This window comes from Astatotilapia calliptera, chromosome 15 (assembly GCF_900246225.1).
Source record: "Astatotilapia calliptera chromosome 15, fAstCal1.2, whole genome shotgun sequence".
Classification (NCBI taxonomy): Eukaryota; Metazoa; Chordata; class Actinopteri; order Cichliformes; family Cichlidae; genus Astatotilapia; species Astatotilapia calliptera.
Window position 1 is genome coordinate 8,360,096 of NC_039316.1, and position 27,242 is coordinate 8,387,337.

General features: G+C 40.9%; 2 protein-coding genes across 6 annotated transcripts; one reads left to right on the forward strand and one right to left on the reverse strand.

The window, feature by feature from the left end:
* Positions 1-434: 434 nt before the first annotated feature.
* LOC113037516 (angiopoietin-related protein 1) lies at positions 435-5,953 on the forward strand. Of its 2 annotated transcripts, none has more exons than XM_026194709.1 (9): positions 435-651; positions 932-1,178; positions 1,576-1,791; positions 2,808-2,927; positions 3,036-3,150; positions 3,246-3,383; positions 4,202-4,418; positions 4,513-4,708; positions 4,781-5,953. In XM_026194709.1, the coding sequence occupies exons 2-9, from the start codon at positions 1,023-1,025 to the stop codon at positions 4,925-4,927; spliced, it is 1,305 nt and encodes a 434-aa protein (XP_026050494.1). In that variant the 5' UTR covers positions 435-651; positions 932-1,022; the 3' UTR covers positions 4,928-5,953. The 2 variants fall into 2 exon arrangements, with proteins under 2 accessions (XP_026050494.1, XP_026050495.1); XM_026194710.1 differs by having other exon boundaries at positions 435-627.
* A 902-nt stretch (positions 5,954-6,855) lies between these two features.
* Positions 6,856-23,169, reverse strand: snx9b (sorting nexin 9b). 4 transcript variants are annotated; one of them, XM_026194712.1, is made up of 19 exons: positions 22,814-23,169; positions 21,374-21,460; positions 19,465-19,539; positions 18,429-18,554; positions 17,834-17,911; positions 16,672-16,834; positions 13,476-13,614; positions 13,127-13,211; positions 12,761-12,886; positions 12,488-12,605; positions 12,278-12,408; positions 11,272-11,375; positions 11,066-11,169; positions 10,815-10,892; positions 10,510-10,586; positions 9,449-9,538; positions 8,572-8,686; positions 8,393-8,484; positions 6,856-8,190 (listed from the first exon to the last, which is right to left on the reverse strand). In XM_026194712.1, exons 1-19 carry the CDS (start codon positions 22,823-22,825, stop codon positions 8,143-8,145), a joined length of 1,848 nt encoding a protein of 615 aa, XP_026050497.1. In that variant the 5' UTR covers positions 22,826-23,169; the 3' UTR covers positions 6,856-8,142. The 4 variants fall into 4 exon arrangements, with proteins under 4 accessions (XP_026050497.1, XP_026050496.1, XP_026050500.1 ...); XM_026194711.1 differs by having other exon boundaries at positions 13,127-13,214; XM_026194715.1 differs by lacking the exon at positions 17,834-17,911 and having other exon boundaries at positions 22,814-23,168.
* Positions 23,170-27,242: the final 4,073 nt, after the last annotated feature.

The following is a 27,242-nucleotide window of genomic DNA, read 5'->3' on the forward strand; positions in this document are numbered from 1 at the left end:
TCGACGCGCATCATCATTTATTACTAGCTCAGAGCGGGATTACTTGTGGGTGATGTTTGTTTACTGTGTGTGCTGATGCATATTAGTTACATTATGTTCTCTTCTAAAGTGCAAACAGTCATTATGTGCACCTCTTACAGCAATCCTTGACCGTGTGGGTCTATAAGATGATCATTTTTATTTATTTAATAATTAAAAACAAAAATCTATAACCATTAAATGTAACAGTTCAGCGCACATTCTGCTCTGCCACAGTTTGTTTGATGTAATCAGGACAAACAGTAATTTAACAGAAAACATGGATATTTCTAGTAAATTAAAAGACATTTTTTCAGCTCTTGGCACATGTTTGGCTTTTACCCATAATTCCATTATCACTTCCCTCTATGCCTGCCTCCTTCCCACCCCTCAGTCATGTGAATCCTCTTAGAGGTGGATTACTGGACTACGATGTCCACATCGAGAAGGAAAGCGAAGGCGAGAGATGGCGAGAGAGAAAAGGAGCATGAAGCGTCCAGAGTGAGAGGAACACGCAACAAAGAGAAGAAGAAAAAGACAAAGACAATGGAAAGGACCCCTTGGCCCCATGCAAGCCAGGAATGGGGTAGAAGGTGGTGTTTAGCTAGGGTGAGAACATCTACTTTTCCACAGGTGCTACTATTTGTTTGTTTTTTCATATCTTCTTTTTAGTTATAGGTTATGTCTATAAAAATAGTGGATAACTTTATGACTTATCCACTGTAAGTGAGACACTTAATGAGTGGTACACTAAGTTGTCTGACTGTTGCTTGTCTGTCAAAGTAATCATATCTTAGTGAGCTTAAAGTGTCTTTATGGCTTTGTGAAATATATATTCCTTCCTTTCTATATTCTGTTTCTGTTTTCTCGTGGAATGATAATGCCCGTGTTGTCTTTCTTTCGCTCCTTGCAGACAGAGCCTCACATGGTGAAGCGCACAGTCTGGGTGTCCCACGCCCACTCTTGCTGACAAGGCAGGGAGAGACTAACAACCCGTGGCAGCAATGTCGCTCCTGTCCTTAACTGCCCCTCCCGGCTGGAGCATGTGCTCTGCTCTTTATATCCTCATTGTGTTGCTCCCAGAGGCCAAAACAGACAGCTTGAACGCTACCATTATCCGCAACGGTGGGGGCTCCCAGTGTGGGGAGTACACAAACCAGGTGATAACAATAACCATCTTGCAGTGATGTTCTCCAGACAATAGTAGCACAGCCTTATCACTGCAACAGCTTGCTACTTTTACCGTACACCAGAGATCCATCAGCTAGGTTAAGGAGCTTTCCATCTGAGCAGAAATCAGAATAATGTTCTCATCAAGTACATTTGAAATGCATAAAAAATATAAAAAAATAATACACTAAGGTGGCAAGACACCTATTATTTTTTTTAAGTATATATATTTAAGAGATTTTAGGGGGGGAAATCAGATAATTTAAGTGAGGAAAAGATAACACTGTTAAGAGTTGATATAAATCTGAGATTATGTATAAGAGCATTGACAAAAACAAGTGAACAAAGACAGCGGTTGTTTCGGCTGTCTGGACCTGTCCTCAACAGGTGATGGAGAATGGGATGTGTCGCCTGGTGGCCACACTGCCTCAGCTGGACGAGCGTAGATGCCCCGATATGTTTCGCTGCACAGACGAGGTCTCTTACTGGCTGCATGAGAATGAGGAGAGGACGCAGCAGATCATGGCGCTGAAAGAGACCATCTCTGAGCTGCAGGAGGAGCTCAGGAACCATCGGCATCGTATCAAAGTCCTCGAGCTGCAGGTGTGATTTCCATTTTTATACTTAAGTAGGTGGGAGAAGAGGGGATGCTATACTTAGCAGACTTGAGTCAACCATCAGCAGCAACCCTTTTAGCTTTGATAGCTACATGGAGAATATTGTGACAGTGTGAAAACATATTTTCTTGTTTTATTTTTAAGACTATACCTGTAGTGGCTCACTTTTTTTGCGCTATTATAACTTAATATGTTCTGTCTGTAGTATTAAATATAGCCACATGTGATCAAATAAGCCTTGATTGCAGTTTTATTTGAAATAAACATGTCCGCCTACGACAGGAAACGTGCTGCAGTTCTTTACTCTGATGTGGTGCTTGGTCATCAAACTGGCTTCTCTCCCAGCATGCCCTTGACCTTAGTCACTAACAGGATTACTCTACTCTTGCATGTGTTGCCTCATTCGTCTCAGTGTGAGCTTAAACAGAGACACTGGTCGGTGGACACAGATGAAGTAGCTCGTGCCTTGTGTGTTGCACAGGAAGCACAGGACAGGGGAGAGGGCTCTGGAGTTTGTGGTAATGGGAGTTGTTGGTGGTGGTGTGTCTGAGCTCTGAATAGATTAATCTGTCTTTAAGTATTACAAGTGGACTTGCTCCACACGTTTCCTGTGTGTGGTGTTCTGGGCCTGTTATACCCAGAGGAGGCCCTGGGGCAAACCCAGGACATGCTGGAGAGATTATATCTTTTGGCTAACTTGGGAACGTCTCAGTGTTCCCTCAGATGAACTGCAGAGGGTAGCTGGGGAGAGGGAGGTCTGGGCTTCTGCAGGCCCCATGACCCTTTATGGATGGATGGATGGATCTAGATGTTGGTTTGGCAGATATTGCATGTCTTAACATGTGAATGAAGGGTTCCTGTAACAGATTGGTATATCTGTCACAGGAATGTGAATGATTTCTTTCCTTTATTTTTAACTAATTTAAAAATGCACTTGTCTCAGTTGTTGAACGTCCTTTCATTCACATGTGAGTCTGTGTATTTCTATTTCAATGATTTCAGAGTGAAGAGAGGGTCCACTTGAACATCTCCTTGGAGCAGCGTTTTCATGAGTTGGAGCTGCACTACGCTGAAGCCACTACCCTGCTGCACTTACAGGGGACTCTGATCCTAGACCTTCAGGTTATTACCATTTGGGGATATTTTGTTAGAATTTCTTCTCTCTTTTTTTGTCATAAATGTTAGCAAAAGTGTTTTTGAGTGTTGGCCTCTGTTTGTATTTATGTTTAGAACCAACTACATAATCTGACACTTTTGGTGGATAAAGTAAAAAGAAGCCCCGGCTGTTTGATCAACATTGTCCGACCCAATCCTCTCATGAATGCTCACGATCGGCTGCACCCAGGTACATACTCAAGCGATGATGTTCCAGCAGAGGGTGCCAAATACCACTTGTTGATTTTCTCTGACACTTTCTTGCCTGTTTTACTCTTCTTTCAGAGATCCAGCATGTGAGGAACTGTCCTATAGACTGTGCCTCTATCTACCACAATGGTGTCAGGAGATCTGGCCTTTACACTGTGGTGCCATCACTGGCAGGGATGCCTGTGGAAGTCTATTGCGATATGGACACAGATGGTAAGTCATGTGCAAGCGGTCCTGATTAAAGGGAAGCTATGGTGGTAATTTTCAACTCCATGTTATTATTCTGGGACTCTACTGCAGTAGCACTGCATGATTTACAATCTCACGCTCATCCTTGGCAAAGTCCCTGAGTTCATTTCCTGTCTAAAACAGTTTGCTTTAACCCCCACTTCCTCCTCTCTTTAAGCCAACTTTCTTCTGATTTGCTGCCCCTCAAAACAAAAGATTCGAACAGCAGGTCTGTGCTGACAGCCAGAGCTGTGTGCCTGAAATGACCATATGATCATGTCTACTCTTAGTGATATCATACAGAGCCAAGGGTAGAAATACCTGACTAAAACAGAGTATTTGGAGCAGTCTAAAGCCTGAGCTTTAACTGTGTAAACCCTCATTATTTGAAAACTTTGGACATGATTAATGTGACCATACAACACCAAATATTGTTGTTCATGTGCATAACTTCAAAAGCAGTGCCATAGATCATCCATTAGTTATTTTCATCCAACACATAAATGCAATACCATTTTTGTGACCAAACCTCCTTTAAAACCAGTTCTACTTGGTACACTTGCATGAAGCCTTCACAGTTTGTCTATGGATTTAGGCTTTCTGAGCTGATACAGTCACTTTATTTAATATCAGACCGATTACTGAGATCAGAAAAATGGCCAGAGTTAAAATATGCACTGCCATTTATAATAGCTACTTAATGTTTTCATCAAATTGTTAAGTATTCTGTACCTGACCTATAGTCATCAGCTGAGCAGATGATAACCCATCAAACATGGAATGAATTTTACACTTTCTCCCAGGTGGCGGCTGGACTGTGATTCAGCGGCGATTTGATGGCTCAGTGAGCTTTGACCGCAACTGGAGGGACTACAGGGATGGATTTGGTGAGCTGCACTCAGAGTTCTGGTTAGGCAATGACCACATACATGATCTGAGTGCCCAGGGAGACTACAGCCTGCGGATTGACCTGGAAGACTGGACCAGCAAGCACAAGCATGCCCTCTACCAGAGCTTCAGGTTAGTGTCAGATAACCAACTGTGCAGACTTACATTGGGCTGGATACTCCAAAACATACACAAGCAACTGTGTTCCTTACATAATTTCTTGCAGTGTGGAAGATGAGGAGCATCAGTACCGTCTCCATGTGTCAGGCTTCAGTGGTACGGTTCAGGACTCTTTCAGTTGGTACCACAATAAGCAGGGCTTCAGTACACCAGACAGTGGAAACATCTGCGCTGAGATCTCACATGGCGGTTGGTGGTATAACCAGTGCTTCTACGCCAACCTTAATGGAGTCTATTACAGGGTAAGGATACACAAATTACCCTGCATTTTACATTTTTAAAGACAAATTCTTATCTTCTTCTTCATCATACAGGGAGGCCATTACACTCCCAAAGGGCGAGGGCCGCTGGGTCCAGATGGAATTGTTTGGCACTCCTGGAAAGACTCTGATTATTATTCCCTACGCAAAGTCAGCATGATGATCCGGCCACGCAGCTTCCAAAGCCGCTCGTCACCATAACAATGGTGAGGACACGGGAACTGGTGTCCTTGGCAGCATTTGTAGGGATGAAGATATCTGATGATCAGGACGATGATGATTACACTTTATTGTATGCTCGGGAAACGTTTTGTGTGTGGAGCAGACCTACCCGGTAACCTCTTTGCTTTTAAAGCTTATGTGACTGCGGCTGATATCCATGTTGTATTGTGTGAATATAAACATCATCCTGTTCACTGATTATTTCTTTCCCCCCACTCACTCCTGGTAAGTGAATTCTTCCTTGTTTTATACTTCTTTTTGTACTATAGTTTGTTAATGTTGACGTGTAAAATACCAGCCAAAATGTATTTGTGTGATGACAAGGTTGTCTTCTAGCCACCATGTGGAGACAACCTGCAACTGGAAAGAATCACATGACACAGTTTGCTGAACACTCTGCATGTATGTGCTTATTTGTAATCACTCTATTGCCAGTTTTATTATTTTGGAGTTCTTCTACTGTTTTAATCAATGGGGAAAAAAATCATTGAAATAAAAAGGGTTTGATATTACTAAACAAAGTCACTTAATATCTGATACGTGCTACTGTCTCAAAGTATTAGGTCATGTGCTATCTGAAGACTCCATATAAATACACATTAATGTATTAATTGTGCAATAAACACTATATATACTTAATAAAATGTGGCTTAAAGACATGTTTCATATTCAGAAACTACAAGCAGAGCATCCCCTCTCCCCAACTCTCCATCAAGGTCTTATCTGTAATGCATTATAAGCATCTTACATCATGTGCAGGGCATTATAATACATTTATAACACATTCCACAAGTGTTTAAATTGACAGCTTTTAACGAGGTCTAGAAAAAAAATTTACCATCGTGGGTCATACTTTTTTAGAACTTTATAATGCTTTATACCTTCATGCCAAACATTCTGCATAGCATGCAATAGTGTTATATGGAGTTAGAAGAGACATTACATGACTTTGTCAGCTTTAAGTGACAGCACTGTATGCGCTTATTAAAAGCTGTCAATAACACAGTTATGAATGCTTACACTTCTTTTTTTGGGGGGGGGATGCAGTAATTACAGCAAAAAATAAAATAAAATAATGTAATTGCCAAGTGTTTGTTTTCACACCACATGCCATAAAAAAGTGACACAATCAAATCAGTCTCTGTGGTCATGGTGCCAGAAAGAGGTAGTACTGAGCAGCAAATGTGCAGCTGAGCACATGAGCAGGATGTAGCTCATGCGAGTTGGAAATTAGACTGTGTAATGCAGGACTCAAACTCCTACAGTTGGCACTTTAAAGCACTGAGTACTAAATGCACGGCACTTTCTATGTCTTGTAAGTTATGCATGACTATAGACATATTTTTAATGGCATGGCATTCATTGCTGTATAATCATTCTACACATAACACATTATCTGTGTTAGTTACTTACATCTTATTGATTTAAACCTGGGGTTTCCACAGACCAATAGCATTTGATGTTACTATAGTATGATAATATGGTATGTGTTTAGCAGATATATTCCCAAAAAGCCTCGGGATTGCAAAATATCAGTTCAATTCTTGCAAAAACTGGAAAATAATTCTGTAAGCTTTCTATATGGTCTTGTGAAGCAACAAACACACTGCGGGTGATTCCATTGATAAGGCCACTGTGGCCTACATGAACAACTGCACCTGATGGCAGCGTGAAATGAGAGCAGGGTAAAAAGGGCTCTTTCACTTCATTCACAACAAGAATTCACAAAATGCACTCTTCACACAAGCTGCCAGCTCATTCCCATTCCTGTCCATATCTACGCAAGAATCTGCTGCAGCGAATAAAGGCTTTAGTGTGAGGAAATCCGGGTGCGTAGTGTGCCGTCCCCTCCGAGTCAGAACACAAAACACACAAAGACACACACACATACGCAATAAATGACATCCTAATGAGTACAAATCATTGTTTAATAAATCAAACTGAACTTTTGCTTCTTTTTAAATGACACGTGTATTGCAAATAGTTCTATACATAACATATCAATTACAAGAAACCCCTGATAGGTGCAGTAGAATTTATATTTTCTAACAAAGAGTGAACAAGATTACAGACTGATTTGAAAACTGGGCGGTGATAAGCAAAAACAAGAACACATAATTCATGGCTCTTCCAAACTCCTCTAATAGTACGAATTCTTACAGATGACTTTATTCTTGTACCATCATGTCAAACACAATGACTGCGTCAAACAAGGGCAAATATTCTTTCGAAGTACTGAGAGAAAGTTAACTAGTGTGACAGGGAAACACTGATCCAATGACTTTTAGTTTAAATGTCTTAAAAAAGAAAAGAACAGAAAAGGAAAAAAGAAGAACAGAAAAAAGACTCATTCCAGATTCTGTTTCTTAAAATGCAAACTGCAGTGTGTGAGTATGCAGGAGCTTTGGGGTGCCAACCAGGTTGACCACTTCGATTTTTCTCAAAAGGGAAAACAGGAAGAAGGTGGAGCTTCCTGTTCGCTTTTGAGGAAGTGTGGGATGAAGGGGAGCTGGGAGCTGCGAGTGGCGGTCATACACAGGGAGGACGCACACACTGCCTTTGCTAACTCTTTCAAGATTTGAATCCTTAAAGGAATGCTTCTGCTAACAATAGTGAAAATTTCTTTTTACATATAAATACTATATATGGTAACAAAATTATTCAAATGAAGCTACAGTAAAGCTTGAATATATCCTGGCTGTCCTTATTGGCAGAGCGGAGAATAGCTTTGGTATTTGGCGCCCTTTCCTATATGACAATTAACATGGAATAAAAGTGAAAAGCTTCAGAGCGTTACCTTGAGATAGATGGTTATGTTTGCACGTGAAGCTGTACAAAAAAAACAAAAAAACAAAACTGTATCACGTTAAAGAATTGCCAGGGTTTGATTTCATCGCCACTGTAACTACAACATGGATTTTTTTCCCTGTCTGTGTTAAGAATTACAGCTGCTGTCACTCTTGAAGCCTTTTCAGATGTCGTTCGTACTCTTTAACATCGAAGTAGCGGATACCGCAAAGCAGGGACTGCTGGGATGAGTTGTAAGAAGAGGAGATGAGGTAAGAGAAAAACAGAAGTGAAATTTAAATTAAAGAGGACAGGGGTTGAAAAATGCAAAATAAGCAAAATTATTTTGGATCTTGAGCTGGTTTAAATCTTCTCGTCTCTTAGTGCAAGACAGCCAGCGGCCGCTTTCACATTGTAGTGAACTGACTGTGCGCTTGTCTCAGCTTCTCTGCGATCTGGGGGTGGGGGGTGGGGGTGGGGTGGGGGGGGGGGTGCAGAGGAAGACAAACGAGCATTAATACAAAAAGGTCATGTGACGCCTTCATATCGTCACTTTGGTATGAAACTACTTTCTTTCCAGGTAATAAGGAAGTGAAAAGGACAAACTGTTTCACAGTCAAATTTACTGTGAGAAATGCTCTATTAAAATGCCTTTACCGTCTCGTAAAACTTGACTTGCTCCTCCAGGTACAACTGCATGACCCTGTTGTAGTCATAGATACGGTTGCTATGGAAATGGTTCATTTCAGCTGCAGCACAAGACAAGAGAAACCACAGTGATCAGCCTGCATGCAGCGATAAAGCAAATTACTTCAGTATCTGTGACCGTGCTGTACCTTGTAATGCGTAAGACATGGTGCTGGCACGTTTAGCCATGGTGACTTTGTCCTGCTGAGTAATTTTACTGGCGGCTACCAGCTTGTCACCCTCCTTCACTTTGTCTATGGCTGCCTGCAGGGACCAAAAGTAAACAGAAGGCACTTTAGTTAGACTATTTAAACCTTGTATAATAATATGCACACACTGCTACTTGTTAATTTTTGCTTCTATCTGATAAAGGGACAGTTCAACCATAAAATCAGATATGCATGTTTTTCCCCTGCTGTGCTATTTTTACCCTATCAGAGATTGTTTGAGTGTGTGTTGAGCAGTTTTGGGAACTTCCGCTATAGTGATTTCTGCAAATAGTACAGGTCCCAGACATCAACAGTCAGGGGCTTCAGAGTTTTCACTTTGCAATGATAATAACTATGAAAAACAGAAATTGCTCACACTTTAGTATGGAGTGCATAGGCAATTTCCTTCTATATTACTTAGAAAATACTTTTTAAAAAAAGCACTGGGTCCCTCAAAAAGACTGTACATGCAAAATGTGTGTGCATACACATTCCCAAGTTTTTTGTAATCTTAGGCAAAGAAAAGGGATAATAATTAACTTGAACACTTGACATATATTGTAAAGGTGTAGTAGTGATATAGAGGCGGTGACATATTTTAAACAGGTATCCTTATACTGTAGTTGAAGGTTGAAAGTGTATGTGTTAGCATGTGGGGGTGTGTGTATATGTAAATGTGTAAATAAAGGAAGATGTTGGTATGGTGTCTGTACTATCTATATTGTGGCACGCACAGCACCTCTGTTCCTATCAGATACCCCATAACGGCAAATTATCACATTCCAGCCCATTTCCTGTGGCATGGATGTTAGTGTACCTTATGGACTCCAATGGTATCTGGAAAACATCCAAGTAGTCCTTTGTATTCATTGTTGGTCTCCATGACATGGTGGAGGTCTTTCCTGGGCTGAGAGAAAACAAAAATAGACACAAACATGAACTATAAATGTAAAAAGGTAAAAGTCACCAGTACTTAAAAATAGAAGAAAGTAAAACAGAGCAGGAAGGAATGCAAGAGGCTGATAAGAGAAAATACAATGAAGCCATAATTCAGTGTAGGGTTTTTTTTTGTGTGTTTGTTTTTTGTTTTTTGTTTTTTGTTTTTTTAATAGCAGTACTATATATAAAACATCATATATTCAGAGGAACATCCAACAGGGAGACACACTGGGATGAGATGGCACAGAAATAAAACAATATTTAGCCAAACTATCATTTTAAATTGTAGTGCCAATTCCTTTGCTCACTATTGACCTTATTCTGCAGGGGAGTGCTGTTTGCATCCATTTTGGATAACATCAGATAAATTGGACTGGTTCCTTTTGTGCCCTGAGATGAATCCGTGTCTAGTGATCGTATTTCTCCAACACTAAACCACATCACAGGTTTCACTCAACTAAAATCAGAATTCTACCAAATCACTAACAAAGTCTGCCTGGAGCAGGACGAGCTTACCAGACAAATCCTTCCTCTGGAAGCTGCTGGGACATCAAAAAGGCCAAGAATGGACTTTATTACTTTGCACACTCATCGGGTCATTCAGTCAAAAAAAACAAAAAAGCCACATTGATACATGAGTCAAAGCAAAACTAAGGAAGCACTAGGAATAAGTTTGCCATAAGCCTCTTCCTGCACAGATAGAAACTGACGAGCAGGACGCTGGGTTAAAGAGGTCAGCAACAGGGGAACTGGATATTGAGACATGCAGTGAACACAGATAATGGCCACAGAAAGATGTTGCCCCACCCCTCTCTCTTTATGGTCTGTGTGTGAGTTTCCAGACATAATCACAAGAGGAAAAGTAAGGGTAGACACATTTCTCTTACTTTTAATAGCAGTCACATTAGATTATTTTACAGCAGCGGTCAAAGTACGTACCTGCTCTGCAACCAGCTGAGCTATCTCTTCGTATGTCTTCCCAGCTGCTGTCATGGCATCAGTTAGGGCTGACTCACCTGCAGCGAGAAACACTGTTAAAATACATCCTACTGTTTCCCAACAGTAAATAACGAACACTCGATTTCAAAACCAAAGTCCACATTACAGCATAGCTCTGATTGCTCCAGATGTCTCCAGCTGTAACCTGAGACATCGGTGTGACAAACCCAAATCCTTACACCCAGGAAAATGCCTCAAGTGCTCCAAATTACACATGACGCTGAATCGATATTTGTACTCCGTACCTTGGTATCCGCTGCTGGTGAAGACAGAGGAAAGGTTTTGGAAGGCTTTGCCGATTCTCTGATACTCTTTGGGCAGAGCTATGGTAAAACAAATGAACAAAGTAGCAAAGACATTTTTCCCCCAATCTTTCTAAGTTGACAAAATATTCAGAATAATGAACATTTAATGTAAATAGTAATTACAGCACAGACTTAAGGTGTGGCCTAGGTGTGCTAAACACTTATTTAGCTTGAGTGCAGTGTGAACATACGGCCTGTGCATCTCTTCCAATGTTCATGCCCCACTGTGAGGATTTCCTTCACCCCGTCATCCATGGATTTGGTAAACCTGCTAAACTGCTCACATTTCTGTTCTCTGTGAATGAGGAACACCAGTGGCATGAATTACGCAATACAGTACTACACACAAGTTACATAAACACTTTTTGGTGCTATAGTTTCTCTTGGTAAAACTCACACTTCTATCAGGTCCAGGTCTGGAGCTTCAGGCTCCATTGTGGAGAAGACCATCACTCCTACCGTCTCATCCTTCTCTGCTTTTCTCTTGCCCATCTTCCAGTCCTGTAACAATCAATTGTTTTAATTAAAAAAGAAATAGTTAATGCCACAAAATAAGCCCCAACCCTAAACTATTAGTAATAACAATCTTAGTTTTGATCGGCAACATTTGGCTGAAAGAAAGTAGAATTAACTTCCTGCGGTTGTTTGCTACTGCTTTGCAGTTTATAGTCGTGGCCAGAAAAGGGTTTCTGCGATACTTTATAAAGTCAAACTGAAGCTGAGTTTGCACTTTTTGAACAGACATTTCAGTCTGGTGTTGTAATAATTAGCGTAATAATTATCAAGTTATGGTCAAAATCATAACCGGCAAATTCAGTTCATTTGGGGCACAATTAATATTTGTGACAATTTTAAAGAAATTCCTTCATGCCTTTCCAGAGACAAGACTTCCATACAGAAGGCTGGGCAACCGGACAACTATGGGAGTCCATATCCAGCTGTTTCTGCATGATTTTCATTAGTTTTTGCTAGTTAGGCAGTCTGTCTAGTCTAGAATTTACATCTGTGAGCAATTAACTGATTAAATGCAACTGCTGAACAGCACCACAAGGTGATGCCTTCCTGTGTGGAGGTCCCAATCCTGGATGAATGGGAGGATTGTGTCAGGAAGGGCATCCAGTGCAAAATCTGTGCCAAATCAAACATGCAGATCCATCACTTGGGAAATAAGGGCTCAGCCAAGAGTACCTTTTTAGTTGTACACCAACATGGACACACGTCAACTCAGTCAACTGACAATAGCTAGTTATTCTGTAGTTATATATTACATATTCTTTTGTTACATTAGCTTTAAATAACTAACTGACACCTCAAATCATTCATGTAAGACTGATTTCAGCAACACAGTCTTAGAACACATACTCAAAGACCTTAAAAGATGGGAAGTGGATGTATCAGTTTACCTTCTCATCCTTGTAGGTGACGAAAAGTTGAAATACTTCACTGCTGGAAATAACGGGGTGCCTGCACATCCTGGTCATCCAACCCTGTAACCGCTCCATACGCATCTTAATAAACTCTTCCTCGAAACGGCCTTTTAAAAGAGATCAATGCGTAAAGAACGGAAAAAACAAATATATTCAGCCATACGCATTTATTGGCTAGTTACCTACCTGTAACCTGCTTATCTGGTAAAGAAGGGATGGGAATGGCTGACCCAAATTTTTCCAGAAGCCTTTCATACAACCAGTCAAAGTGTTTATATCTGTGATTGACAGGTCGGTTTGTGGTCTGCATGCCAGGGGGGGGGGAAAAAAAGTACAGCTTCCATTAAAGGAAGTAAAGATATACATTTCAGTCCTTCTTATATTTATTTATGCGTCTAAAGATTAGCTTAGTGCATTTAGTTGATTTGATAACCTAAAAAATAGCTCTTGGATACTTACACTGGGTGTGACTTGGTACTCAATGTAGCTCTTGAGGCCATACATCTTTGAGCCTTTTTTGGGATCAGCTACAACACAGTCTAGCTGGGTTTCTGGGTAAGACCACACTGGACCAACTTCTCCCATCTGAGCACAAAACATGAAGGTTCAGAAGTCTACTGCGCCAGACAAACATATGGCAAGCTGGCAAAAGATGCTACAATACTACTTTATATAAAGGCGAATATTCTGACAGAAATAATTTAGCCATAGGTTTTTAATTATGACTGGTGACTTCTGTGTAATAACTTAATAAGAAACACGTTGATGTTCTAACAGAACTAAAGAAAAACACACACAAAAAAAACATTTTTGGAGATGACCTACATAAATTGGAAGTCTGTCTTTGCCCTTTACAAGCTGCTTGCAAAGGAGGTAAAGCTCCGGACCCGACTTGGAGAACCCAGGGAACCTGCTCAAAGACACAAGACAAAATTTCCTGATTAGTCTTGTGTAGAGCAGTTATTTGATACGATGTTACCATTATTAGAACAAGATTACTCTGTGCTGCTGCAACTCCGTTTATTATTATCTACAGTAAGAGCCTGAACACACTTTGGCTGAAGTAAATTCTGCTGTCCAAACTCTGATCAGCAGCTCAAACTGTACAGTGCAGCTTATTTTATGTTAAAAGCTGATTTGAAGCCAGGCACATTACTGACTTATTAACTCTTACTTGTTGAGGGAGATTTTCATTGAAGTTGCATGTGATCCGCCCCTCTGCAGTGCTCCACTTTCTCCGGCTTCTGACTCAGCATAACCGCCAGTGGATTTCATGTCATCCCATTCATCATCCCACTCATCATCCTCTGCCCCTGAGGTAAGATTCGTGTACACCAAGTTGTTTGTTTTCAGATCACATGCACAAAAAAAAGCACTGTGTACAACTATTATACTACATTTATAGATGTTCCTACTACAAGAGTTGTGTGAAAATTCACACCTTAATGCTTCACTGAGCTTTACTTAGTGTGGGTCTAAATATAACATAACAGATTTTTCTTGAGATAGAGGAGCCAGTTGTTTGAGCATGAGGGCATGCAACACACATTTATATCAGAAGCAATGCAAATCTATTAATGGTTCTCATGCTTTAAGATTTTAAGCATCATCCCTCTCTTTTTCAATTAAATGGCTAAAAATATTACACACTGCAAAGCTTAAATTTGTCCTTCAGTACGTCTCATTTGTGAAAATAGTGCATGCATACTGAACCAGACATGATATCTAGATCATTGCTTTTGTCAGAAGCTGCACACTTCATTTCAAAGCAGGTTTCAAAACGCATTGACACAGTTCAAAGCAAAAAGGGCTGAGCATGATTTGTTAGGATTGGTGCCAGCCAAACCATTAAAGTCTGAATCAGGCAGCAGGCGGTAAGAGAAAATATTTCCACATATACATATAGCTGCACTGTTCCAACACTGCCTTTCAAAGCCAGACTTGGAGACTATATAATAACTTAGTTAAAACTGAAACTGGCATGTAAAATATCATATTATACTAACAAATCACACTGGATAAAACAGCAAAGAAAATACACAAAAATCCCCCATAAATTACAGCAACTTTCATTCTATCTCCATGTTGGCCTGCCGAATCACATTTACTCATTAATTTTCATTTTTGTTTTTTTAAATATATGTGTCCTTGTGTCTGATCAGTTAGTTGAGACATGTGTTGTGTATGTGTGCCTGTTCACTGCTACTGCTCCAACCCACACAGACAAGCACAGGAGGACAAGCTCAGACCCAGTTCAACTCCTTTTTACTGCAATCGGATCACAATCAAACTGAAAACGAAACACTACAAAAGGCAAAGCAAATGTGCTGCCATGGTCTGCCACCTGCTCCAAAGCGAGTTGACCAACTAGGGGTAAACACTTGGGGTATATTTAACCTGCTAGTAAGCCACAGCCTCAGCCATTCTCCTCCGCTATCTATCTGTAAATTTAAAATGCCATAAAGGTAAACAATTAAGAAAGGCAGCAAAGGTAGTCCTGCCAAAAGTGTTCTTGTATAAATCTACAAATGTTTAAAAGTTTATTCCTGCACCACTCACCAAAGTCTATAACTGAAAACTATATCTCTGTTTAGTTACTGATCTCTATCTGTGCAGGGCGTCTAACAAAGCTCCTCCAACCTCCTCTTATACAAAGATAATATTGTTAGTGTCAAACTGTACACACATGCTTTAAAAGAAATGTTTCTTTCTTCATATTATTGGCAGTTCACACACAAAAATGAGCAACAGGCTTCCAAAAAGCAATAAACGGAATACCTGTGTAATCAATAAGGTAAGGATATGGGTAGATGTCTTTAGCAAGAGAGAAACAGAGGAAAAGTCTGTTAATTTCCCCTCTGACCATTTTTCCAATGTACAATTTTTTTTATGTATTTGGGGGGCTTTTTTTTACAAAAGAAAGTGAAGAATTTAAAAAGCAGCTCAAGTAATATATCCTTCTGAGTCATGAGTGAGGCACAATTTTCCACAGTCTAGAGAAAACAGAATCATGATTTGACCGTTCTGTCCCCGTGCTGGAGCTTCTCTCTGTGGCGGGACTGCACAAGTAAGAAAAACCACATCGAGGAGTTACAGTCACTGCAAATCTGTGAAAATCTGAGTCGCGTAGTATTTTCAAATACAGTATGTGGAGTTCAAGATTACAGGTCCTACTGTACATAGCATGCATTTCTGTTCATATCAGATAACATGAAGGACAGGATATATATGACGCAAACACCTTTCACTGGCTGCTCAATGAAAAATCATAATTGCAATTTTAAGATTTGTTTCCATAACATCTATTTCTCACGACACGGGAAAAGAAACATCCAAAATATACATCTGGGTGTTCTTCCTACATCACATATTATTGATTTTTCCTCATACACTCAGCCAGAAATCCTTATTCAGTAGCACTTTTTTCACAGTAGGACTTTTTCCATATATAAAAAGCCTGACCTCTTGAACATCTTATCACTGAAAACAAAGAGTCAATGGACTTTTTCCAACTACTGACAGCAGTTTGTGATTTGTGGAGTAATAAAAACACTTGGTATATCAATTTGTCGCAACAATAGTTAAAGAACTTTAAACACCATGTTATCCAATGGCCTGAAAAAATATGCTAAATTAAACACATAAAGCCTCACTTGCATATCTAAAAATGAGCTTTTCAGAAAGCATGATTCAAAAACAAAACACTTGATATCAAGCATGAATCAAAAATTTAACACAAAGCTTAATTTATCTTTTGTATTACCACAGAGGCATTCTCAAACTCGCAAGTTGTTGTCTGTTTGTAATTCAAACACCTTTAACCAAACGTCAGCCGAGCTCACAAACTCACGCAGAATCACTAAAAAGCACCAAAGGCTGTTTGAAGCAACAACCTTTATCACATCAACCAATTGTGATTGCAACAAAACAACCTAACTAGTCAACGTGAGCCTGACTGTTTGATGCATTAAGTGCGAGGGACTCTGAAGTCACTCGTGTTTGTAGAACTGCTCCCTCCCCTGCAGCCATATATACAGTACAGCTTATGCAGAAGAACAGTTTAACAAGTAAAGAGTGAGCTAAACTGTTTCACGAGGTAGTGTGATGAGCCAAAACCATTGCATGACTTTACCTTTCCTGTAACCACATTAAGACGTTAAAAATTGCTTTGAAAATGTAGCTTACATACTTCAGAATGACATAAACACAGTCGTATGAGAGTATTGCTACAAAAGAGAAAGTTGAAATTTCAAACTGTCGAAAGATATTACAGTGATTTTTATGATAATAAAAGGTTTACATTATACTTCTAATAATAGGACAACCATGGTTCCTGAAGCTATCTCGGGGTGTTTTTTTTGTTTTTTTACCTGGGCCTTGGTAAGCCTGAGGGTGACCATGTGATACAGGGGGCCAGGGGTCAGGAGCGCTCTTCCCAGTCTGTGTGCCCTCTGGATTAGATGCCCAGTTGTTGGTGGAGCCCCCTGATGAGTCCGCGTTCCACGCCGACCACGGATCATTACCATTAGTAGCCTGCAAGAGTGAAACAGAACTTGTGAGGAATGGAAGACGGGCGGTAATAACAGATCAAACGCGAGAAGAAGAGAAGGAGCAGAGTCAAGTCCAGTCCTGTATGGAGTCTGTTTAATGAGAAGTTGACAGTAGTTTCAAAACAACATCCTTTTCCAAACATTTGATGAGGACCGGGCTTCTCTGAGGGAATCTGCTGAGAGATAAAGCAGCCCGGCAGTGAGTGTGTAGTTTGCATATGCCGCTGTACAGAAGGGTTAACTGAAAAGATCAAAATAATACCCGATAATCTGGAGAAAGAGGCACATGCTTGCATACAAAAACTTCCATTTGTGTTTTTACACAACCTGTTTTTGTTTTTACAGTATTTAAAAATGCTCAAAATGCAGCATGCCATGCTTGTAAGGCAGGCATATACACAATTCTAACAACTCGAAGGCATGCAAAAACACTGTTGTGCGTTTCTCTTCTGTAGGTTAAAAAAAAAACAAATCACCGAAAAAAATAAACAGGCAAACTACTCAAATGACATTAACAAGCAAGTGCATTGAGGAACAACACTCTAAGAGCATGTGCTTTTAAATTTTGCAGCTCTTATACTTCTCATTACAGAGCAGCACTTAAAAAAAGTGATTATTACTGATATTTGCATAATTTTCATCATGATTTCTGGTACAAGCGTGTGTTCTGGCCTGATGATTTGTCAGTGTGATTAGTAAAATACATGTGGGGATCATGAACTCTTTTACCACCGATTCATACAGTTTTTCTTTTCTTTTTTAACAGTGTGTGGGTGCTGATTGGTGGAATGTCTTGTCTTGTGCTGAATTGCAAGGTGAATGGAGAAGTTGAGCTCATGCTTTTTGCAGGCAGTAAGGGTTGCAGGGGAATTTGCCAAAGCAGACCAATCAGAGAGGATCGCTTGGGCAAAGAATGAGTGAGGGCGGGAGGGCTTGGGTTCATGCTTTTAGGCCACTCCCACCACCCCAAACTCACGGTTACCTCATCAGGGGACGAAAGGTAGGGGGAAACTGGGGTGTCAGGGGTTTCCGGCTGGGGGCTCAAGCCCCCAGCATCCACCTTGAGGGGAGGGGGAGGGGGAAACAAAGGTGACATCATCACAAAGCGCCAGATGTGACAGTATACACTGTGCAGTGCTTTTTGTTAAAGTGATATAGATGTGTCAGAGGAACAATAGCCGACACATTTCCTGCTTTACCTCACTTGCTGAGCCGCAACATATTTTTACTGATCCAGCAGTATGTTCACTATTGTGGAACTTCCTGCCTGCTAACTGAAGATTTTGGTGGACTGCATATCGTTTAAAAATGACATGACAAAGATTAATATCTCCCACACCAGCTGGTCTCACTTCTGCATCTCTGGGGTTGACGGGATGCATTAACGTCAGTACATTTTTGCCATCGCTCACTTCTGCTTTTTGATTGTTTTCTGTAGCGTAACCCTACCATATATCATTTTTGAATAGGAGAATGAAAGCACGACAGGTGCACCGCTCTATATTTTGTACACCTACTTACCCAGCATTGCACTAGACTTGTGAAATTGAGAAATCTTCACTGGCTGAATGCATTACCTGGTTTTGTGCAGGTGTTGATGCAGGTGCATATGCATCAAAGAAGGACAGGTCTGAAGCTGCAACATTTCCTAAACTTGGAGTAGGTGCTGCAGCTGATGGGAACACAGAAAACTGCTTATTGAGCTGCAAATCAAGAAAAAAAGAAAAAAGACAATGGAAGAGAAAGAAAAAAATTCCCATTAGTGAACAGATCCAGACATTCCAGCATGATCTAATGATTTTTAAAGGTGCATCCTCATGCGGTAATGTGATCGTCTCATTTTTCACTCGTGGCTTTGTGAAACAGGGTTTTAATTTTATCAATCTTTCCAAAAAACAGCAATGTGATTGAAAAACAGACTGAGTTCTGGTGTTTTTCATGAGGCATTACATAAGCTACAAGTGCAATTGTCATCTGTGGGTTTTATATGATTTGGACACAGAATCAAAACAGTCCGGGAGCAGCTGGGGAGGTAACTCAAGGTCAGACAAACAAGCACGCACCCACCAAAATTTGCAAAGTTAAGCAGATGTTTAATATCAATGCCTCTCACCCTCACACACAATCGTTAGCTCTTGTGTGGCAAGTGTTTACAGTGATGTTAAGTTGTTAACATCACAGACTTTAGTTTTAAACAACTCTTTCTGTGTCTGTAAATTTCTTCAGAGTGAATCATATCCTCCACATGAAGTCAGAGTTACTGGATCGAGCCATACACGCACGCACGCACGCTCGCACACACAAACACCCAAATCAGCAAAACCCTGAATGAGGCACATCCTGTTGTGACTTTAGTTTCACATAAGAGATGGCACCACAGTATGCAGATACATCTTTGTCTGTGATGAGGTGTCTATGAAATGTCTAGCTGATTAATGTTCCACTGCACCCACGGTACATCATGACCTCGGTACAGAATGTTTTGTTTTCGTTTCATTTTTTTCTTGCTTAATTTTATGTGAATTAAAGTCTTTTTGAATATTCTATGGGGTTTGAAAGCTCTGCTGGCATCTCCTCCATACTCTTCACATCAACAGACACAATATAACTCACTTCAATGTAGTCTTCAGGAACCAGTCCCACCTCCCCTCTTGAGTTCTGTGCTTCCACCCAGCCACCTCCAATACTCTGAAAGAGAGACCCAGCTGCATATTAGTTACAGGAAAAAAAAATACAAGGCATGTACTTAGGTATTTCTCCCTTCAGGATATTAGTTTAATAGCCAATAATCAGATAGATTTTTCATTTTACTAAGTCAGTTAATGTTTTAGTTACTTACTTTTTAAAATTTGTATTAAGTTACTGGAAATTATTTGAATCACATTTACAAAGAAATGTTTCAAAGTACAAAATGTTTTGTCTACAATTTTTCTCTCCGACTACTACTTCTTTAAATGCCACATATTTGTGTAATAAGGTCCAGTCCTATGGTCAGTTGTTACACTGAGGCCACAATACCACAACATAAAGTTCTGAAGAACATTATGTTGTGGTATCAACATTTAAGGAAATTCTGCTTCACATTTTTAAGTAACCTCAATGCCAAAAACTGAAAACGAAGGTAATAATGTAGCACATAGCTTCTGAACGGCTTCTGATTTACTTTTCTTGCAGAGGTCGTATTACTAAAAAAACAAAGAGAACCACATCTTTCCTTAAAAATATCCTTTCAATGCAACAAATGTTGCTTGGTTGATATGAAGCTCGCACATTTTTTTCAGTCCTGCTCGACCCACAGACAAAACGTGTACTTTTAACTTGGAAGTCTAACTCTCCACTTACCTTTGCGCACTGGATTAAGGAGAAGTTATTTTATATACAAATGGAAGAATCACTTACCCATAAACCAAATACTCCAGATAGATTTAACAGGTGACGGGGGCTTTCCTTTAAAGACACCATATTATCTCTATATTTTCTCTCTGCTCAATAGTGTGTGAAACTTTATATTGATTTATATTTATTTATATATTTGAGTTATGTTTTCGTAATGTCAATACTGTCATTTGCATCATCTTCAATTCCCTATTTATATTTTAAGCCTGGTAGCCTCCTGCTTATTTTTTGTGTTTGTGTCTATTGTGGCAACATATGTATCCTTAACTTTTTCTTTTTTTAAATTGCTTTGATTAATATCTTCATTGCTTACAAAGCTGTCCTGCAAAAACTTTATCCTGTACCTTACATTTTTAAGGGAAGCTGTATGGTAACTAAAACAGGCTCAGTAATAACTTGTACATATGTGATAGCCTATACACAAAAACTACATGTCACCTGTGGGAACCCAACAGATTGTTTATCAGTCACACTTGGATTTGACTCATTGTGAGTCAGATCTCGAGCTTACCATTTAAACATCATTTTAATGTTTAGTACCAAGCAAAAAAGAAATAAACAGGTAAGCCAGGTATGTATGTACACACCTGAGACAAATTCCTCATCAGTGAAGTTGATGAAAAATAAAAGTTCTGATACGCTGAGTCCTTGATAGCCATGACAGAGACATCGATTGGAAAACTATGTAGGACAGCACTTAACCAGTGACCTTTGAACTGTTTGTGGCTGGCAGCAATGACATCATGTTTGCTTTCTGGTTTAGTTTTTTTTTTTTTTTTTTTTCACCTCTTGTCCTTCCTTCTTTTGTCCACATTTGTGACATACATGACAACGTGAGGTCATGTGCTTTAAGTTTTTTGTTTTTAAATTGGAAGATCCGCACTAAACATTTGATCCTGGACTAATGTCTGCAATGTTGTTGTAGGCAAAGTAATTAAAAAATGATGGTATCCACAACACAAGCAAGTTTTATGATTTAACGATTACAGGCAGATGCAAAAAAAATAAAAAAAAAAAACTCATATCGTACACGTCACATCTAGACAGCTTCTTTACAGCTGAGAGTGTGAGACTTTACCCCTGATGCTAAACAGATGAAAAGTAGAGCAGTGTTTGTATTATTTACCTGATTGGTGATGGTAATTGTCTCGCCTTCTTTCACTGACAACTCATTGTTTCCAGGCTCAGCAGTGAAGTCGTATAAAACCTGTGCCTGCAGACAACAACAACAACAAAAAAGTTCTAAGGTTTACTATATAACTGATTAACAAACTTCAGACTTATATGAGGCCATAGTGAAACAGGCCAAACTTGTTCTTGGTATGGTATGCTTACTCTCAACTAAATTCTTGCATCAACCAAAACACGGGCAGACCCACAACGTTACCCAGTTCAGCTTAATACAGGAGCCAACAAGGTCTCTCACAGTGACCCACATGTACTAATCTGTCATTCCTCCATGGCCCCAGAGAAGCTCAGACACAGACACACACACACACACATTCATCTATACTCAAATGAATTTGAGACAGTAGACGGAAACCTTTCCAGTATGTTGAAAGTTAAATAAGCACAAACCCACACACTTTGGAAATTGTTCATTAACCATTGAGATGGAATGCAAGGCTATTAGGAAGCCATCAAAATAACATTTGTTTCAGTGTCCACCAACCACCACCCTGCAGTCCAGGAAGCTGAATGAGGTTTTTGAACAGAAGCATATTACCAGAAAATGACAATAAATGTTTTCATGTCTACTGATGATCTTAAAAAAAATCAAACTGAATTATCAGGTCGTTCTGTCGTTGGTCCCTCACATACATGTTTTTTACTGTGCTGACTGCTGCATTTTTTATTAACACCATTTATTTTATTTTATTTTATTAAGGATTACTTAAAATAAAAAGCAGACCTGTGTTATTATTCTCAGTATGATTTTTTGCATATCATAAACCATATCTAGAGTAGAGGGGATATTTAACTTCTTAGTTTTACGTACGGTTTATCTTTATACACACTCTGCTTCACGTACCATTTCCGGTTCCCCTAAAAGAACACTCATTAGGTCCAAATGCGAACAATACTATGAGCAAAATTATCGTGTTTGCAGTGCTGCAGCTACATTTATGGCCCTGTAGTCCTCGCCTAAGGTAAACAGTAGTCACATATGGTACGAACAGTGTTTTGAGAAAAGACTGCATTTCCCAGAATTCCGCGGAGGCAGCTATGACCCACAGTGGAAAGGTAGTAAAATGTCACAAGACACTTCGTTAATGAGACACATTTTCCATGTATAGCAAAAGCATTCGTTTCTCGCTGAGCGCATACAGATGTGCGACAAGCGGCCATAACGCTTTTAAAGCAGACTCCCTAAATGCTTTCAGCCTTAATGCGGAGCTCACCGAGTGAAGTCTTCACTGTAAAACTAATGCGAGAAACTACACTTCTGACTGTCCAAGTCTACAGCCCTCAGTATTGGTGAAAAACAAGCTCCAGGGGGAACCCAAGAAGCCAGCGTAGTCGTGCTGGGGCTTTAAGAGAAGCCCAGGAAAGTTGTCAAACCCACCTTTTGCGCCATTATCGAAGCATTGATCAATCATTACAAAAACAGGCCCTGTAGTTTTCAGGATTTCCAGTCCTCAGCTGGACATTTCCTCCGCGCTTCTCTTCAACTGGAGGCGAAGCAAACACGATAACTCCTCCCGGTGGAAAGCCGCCGCGACAAATGCATTAACACATGACTTAAAAACAGTAGGTCGTTTAAAAACTCAAAAATCCGAGAAAACGAAAGGTGGGAAGGAGACCAGCTGAGTGCGACTACCAAGTTTGAAGCGCGTAAAGAGCTGCTGACAGTAAGGAGGAGGGAGTGACCTGCAACGCGCACAGAAACCGGAAAGGTAGTCCAGGTCCGATATGGTGGCTCCTCCAGAGAGACTACACGACTGTTTAAAATCGCAAATAATTTTTTTTCAATATGAAGAAATAAAACACTTCATAATTAAACGATGATTAAAAAAAATACAATACAAATAAAACGTGGTAACTAAAATTTTTAACTTGTCGGAAAAAATAAGTAATAACAATAATAATCAAAATAGTAGTAGTAATAAAAGAATTTCTACTATTTGCGGGATTTTTTTTACATTTTCCAGTGCGTTTTTTAATTGTGTGTTTACTCACTATGGGCCTGACAGCTCAGAGGGAGTGACCCTGAACCTAAACTTATGTTTACTCTTTTGTTTAAGTCTCCCTCTGCTGGCCTCATTGTGCAAGTGCGTTTTTATTGTTGGTGGGGTTTTTCTTAATGTTTTCAATAACAGCTCAAACGCCTAGCACATGCCAACAGCATGACATCTGTAGTCTTTCTCACCCATTATCACCTTCTCATATATCAAATATTTATTCGAGCCAAAATAATTCCGTGGTTCAGGACTGTGAATAGTGTGGTTGTTCTCTGAGTATTGTATTAAAATCCTAATCTCTGAAGGCCACAAAGAGTTTTTGTTATTCAAAATTTCAGCTACAGTAAGTCTTCATGTCTTTATTTTTAATATCTGAGTTTCAGCTTTAATAGATTTTCAAACAAATCCTAAACCCATGGTTTGTTCTTTTTGTCCAGCTGATGTTTTGTAATTTGAGCTTGAGCTAACCTGAGGAGGGGCATCAGTACTGCCAAATCAGAATACAAGAGGAGAATAGAGGAACATGTTAACGACCCCAGACAGGTGTGGAGGGGCATACAGACTATTACCAACAAAGGATGTCCTGTGACATCTGTCCTGTGACACTCAGATGCAGGGCTAGCAGAGGAGCTGAACAGCTTTTTTGCCCGTTTTGAGTCTCAAACACTGCACTCAGCCACACCATTCCAACAACCACTACAACCCACACCAGACTCTAGCAACCCCCCACTGACTCTTGAGACACAGGATGTGAGGCATGTGCAGTAAACCCCAGGAAGGCTGCAGGTCCCAATGGAGTACCTGGGAAGGTGCTCAAGGCATGTGCCAAGCAGCTAGCGCAGGTCTTCACTGGCATCTTCTTCAACCTGTCTCTGGAACATCCCACCTGCTTGAAATCTGCCATAATCATCCCCATCCCTAAAAAGTCACCCACAACCAGTCTCAATGACTGCCGTCCAATTGCACTAACCCCTGCCATCACCAAGTGCTTCACGAAACTGGTTCTGGGGCACATCAGAACCTGTCTCCCCCCCGCTCTGGACTCACACCAATTTGCATATCAGACTAACAGATCCACCGAAGACACCATAGCCACTACTCTCCAAACAAGTACTGAGTCACCTGGAGCAACAGGAGAGCTATGTCAGAATGCTCTTCACTGACTTCAGCTCAGCCCTCAACACAATAATACCGGACATTTTGATCACCAAGTTACTCAACCTGGGGCTCCCCCCACCCACCTGCTCTTGGATAAAGGACTTTTTAGTCAACAGATCCCAGCGGGGGAAACTGGATCCTTGCCTCTCCTCCTCCCACACTCTCAGCACCGGCTCTCCCCAGGGCTGTGTACTAACCCACTACTCTACTCCCTCTACACATCTGAGTGCAGTCCTGCCCACCCAGAGGACATCATTATTAAATTTGCTGATGACACAACGGTGTTGGGGCTGATCACAGGGGAAAATGAGGTGGCCTACAGAGATGAGATCCTGAAACTGGGAGAATGGTGTGCATTAAACAACCTGGCACTTAACATCACCAAGACCAAGCAACTCATCCTGGACTTCAGGCGGAACAAAGCTGCCCCTGCCCCCCTGCCCATCAACGGTGAGCGAGTGCAATCCTTCAAATTCCTTGGCATCCACATCTCTGCAGTTCTCTCCTGGTCAGTCAACACCACGGTGCTAGTCAAGAAGGCCCAGCAGTGGCTACACTTCCTAAGGGTGCTCAGGAAGGAGCAACTAAACACCCCACTGCTGGTGACCTTCTACATATCCATCGTCGAGATGGATGCCGTGTGGCACGCTAGCTCCACGGAGGCAGACAGGAAGAGACTGCAGAGGTTGGTAAACACAGCACAAAAAATCGTCAGCTGGCCTCTGCTCTCCTTGTCTACCATCTATAACTGCAGTTGTTTCAGCAGGGGCAGAAACATCTTTAAGGATATCACCCACGTCGGCTACCATCTTTTTAACCTGCTGCCCTCTGGCAGGCGCTTCAGATCCATATGGGCCAGAACAAACAGACTCAGAGATAGCTTCTTCACCATACTCTGTCTCGGTGCTGTGTATTTATATTATGTGTATAGTTATATTATTGTATAGTTTTTTATAATATGCTAAGCACTTGTACACTTTTATGGAGCTGTTTTAAATCTCATTATACTGTGCATAATGACAATAAAGGCTTTCAGTTCAATTCAATTCAATTTTTGATACCTGTCAGTTACAATTATCTTTTATTTTGTCTCCTGATTTCCTGGGTTATCATTATTGGTAAAGACTTACCATGGTTCTCAGCCGGAAAAGGGTGGAGTGCCCACCCCGGGTCGGGGATGAGTTCCTGCCCCAAGTGGAGGAGTTCAAGTATCTCTCTTGTTTGCAAGTGATGGGAGAAGGGAGCCGGAGATCGACAGACGGATTGGGGCTGCAGCTGCAGTAATGCAGACGCTGCACCGGTCCGTCATGGTGAAGAGGGAGCTGAGTGTAAAAGTGAAGCTCTCAATTTACCGGTCGATCTACGTCCCTACCCTCACCTATGGCCACGAATTGTGGGTAGTGACCGAAAGAACGAGATCGCCGTTACAAGCGGCAGAAATGAGCTTCATCCGAAGGGTGGCTGGCCTCTCCCTTAGAGATAGGGTGAGAAGTTCGGCCATCCGGGAGGGGCTCAGAGTAGAGCCGCTGCTGCTCCACATCGAAAGGAGCCAGCTGAGGTGGTTTGGGCGCCTCCTGGGTGAGGTGTTCCAGGCATGTCCCACCGGGAGGAGGCCCCGGGGCAGACCCAGGGCACGCTGGAGAGATTATATCTCTCGGCTGGCCTGGGAACGCCTTGGTGTGCCCCTGGATAAGCTGGAGGAGGTGGCTGGGGAGAGGGAGGTCTGGGCCTCTTTGCTTAGGCTGCTGCTCCCGCGACCCGGCCTCGGATAAAGCAGATGAAGATGGATGGATGGATGGACTTACAGCACTGTGTAAAAGTCTTTTTTTAATATATTTTTCTCAGAAATTGCAGTGAAACAAGTGCAAGCATACATAGAAATACAGGACAAAAGACAAAAACAGAGCTTGTACAGTTCTAATACACTTGAACCTTTATTCTTTAACCCTTGTGTGGTGTTCATATTTTTGTTACTCAGCCAGTGTTCATGGGTCTGGTGGACCCGCTAGAGTTTTGGCTTTCCAAATTAACACTATCAAACAATTTTATGTTAAATTACTCAACAGATGTTTACTTCATCCCAATTACAAGCCATATGAACAGCAAACATGGTTATTTTTTTCCCTTTACCTTTGTTAGATCACATTTATGAATTAATGTGCTTCTCGTTTTTTTTGTGTTTTTTTTTATAAAATGTTATAAAAAAAATAAATCAGTTATAATCAAGTGGAGTGAGTGGAAAGACACAGCACATTTACACGTGAAGCAATATGTTTCACAACTAAATGGGATCAGCAGCTCATCAATGGTGACATTAGGCCCAGGGTTGTAAAACAGGGGGAGGCGGTGCACACACTTATCCCACACTGTCCTGATGGCAGCTAGCTTGTCTCTCTGCCGTCGAGCTGGTCTGTCGTCTCGGTTATCAAAACGGATAATCCTGGAAATTTGGTGGAAGACATTGATGCATGGAAAGGTTCTTGCCGGTTTCTGCATCCCACAGGGATTCTGTGGATTCCCCTTTGGACCTGAAAACTCCTGCAAGGATAAGAACCCCAAAGTAGGCCTTTGGGGTTCTTAGATGAATTTGGTCCATCTCCTTCCACCTCTCTCCAAAAACACACCTTCCTTCTAGATTACTGCAATCCAGAATAA

What these genes read in the sequence shown, in the direction of transcription:
- snx9b (XM_026194711.1), bottom strand. An exon ending in TCAGGCTTACCAAGGCCCAG is followed by an intron (nt 13,615 to 16,671) that starts GTAAAAAAACAA and finishes ATCTTACCTCAG; the next exon opens with GGGCAGAGGATGATGAGTGG. An exon ending in AGTACCAAGTCACACCCAGT is followed by an intron (nt 12,606 to 12,760) that starts GTAAGTATCCAA and finishes CCTGGCATGCAG; the next exon opens with ACCACAAACCGACCTGTCAA.
- LOC113037516 (XM_026194709.1), top strand. Translation starts at nt 1,023, where the DNA reads ATGTCGCTCCTGTCCTTAACTGCCCCTCCCGGCTGGAGCATGTGCTCT. An exon ending in GTGGGGAGTACACAAACCAG is followed by an intron (nt 1,179 to 1,575) that starts GTGATAACAATA and finishes TGTCCTCAACAG; the next exon opens with GTGATGGAGAATGGGATGTG. An exon ending in GCCCTCTACCAGAGCTTCAG is followed by an intron (nt 4,419 to 4,512) that starts GTTAGTGTCAGA and finishes AATTTCTTGCAG; the next exon opens with TGTGGAAGATGAGGAGCATC.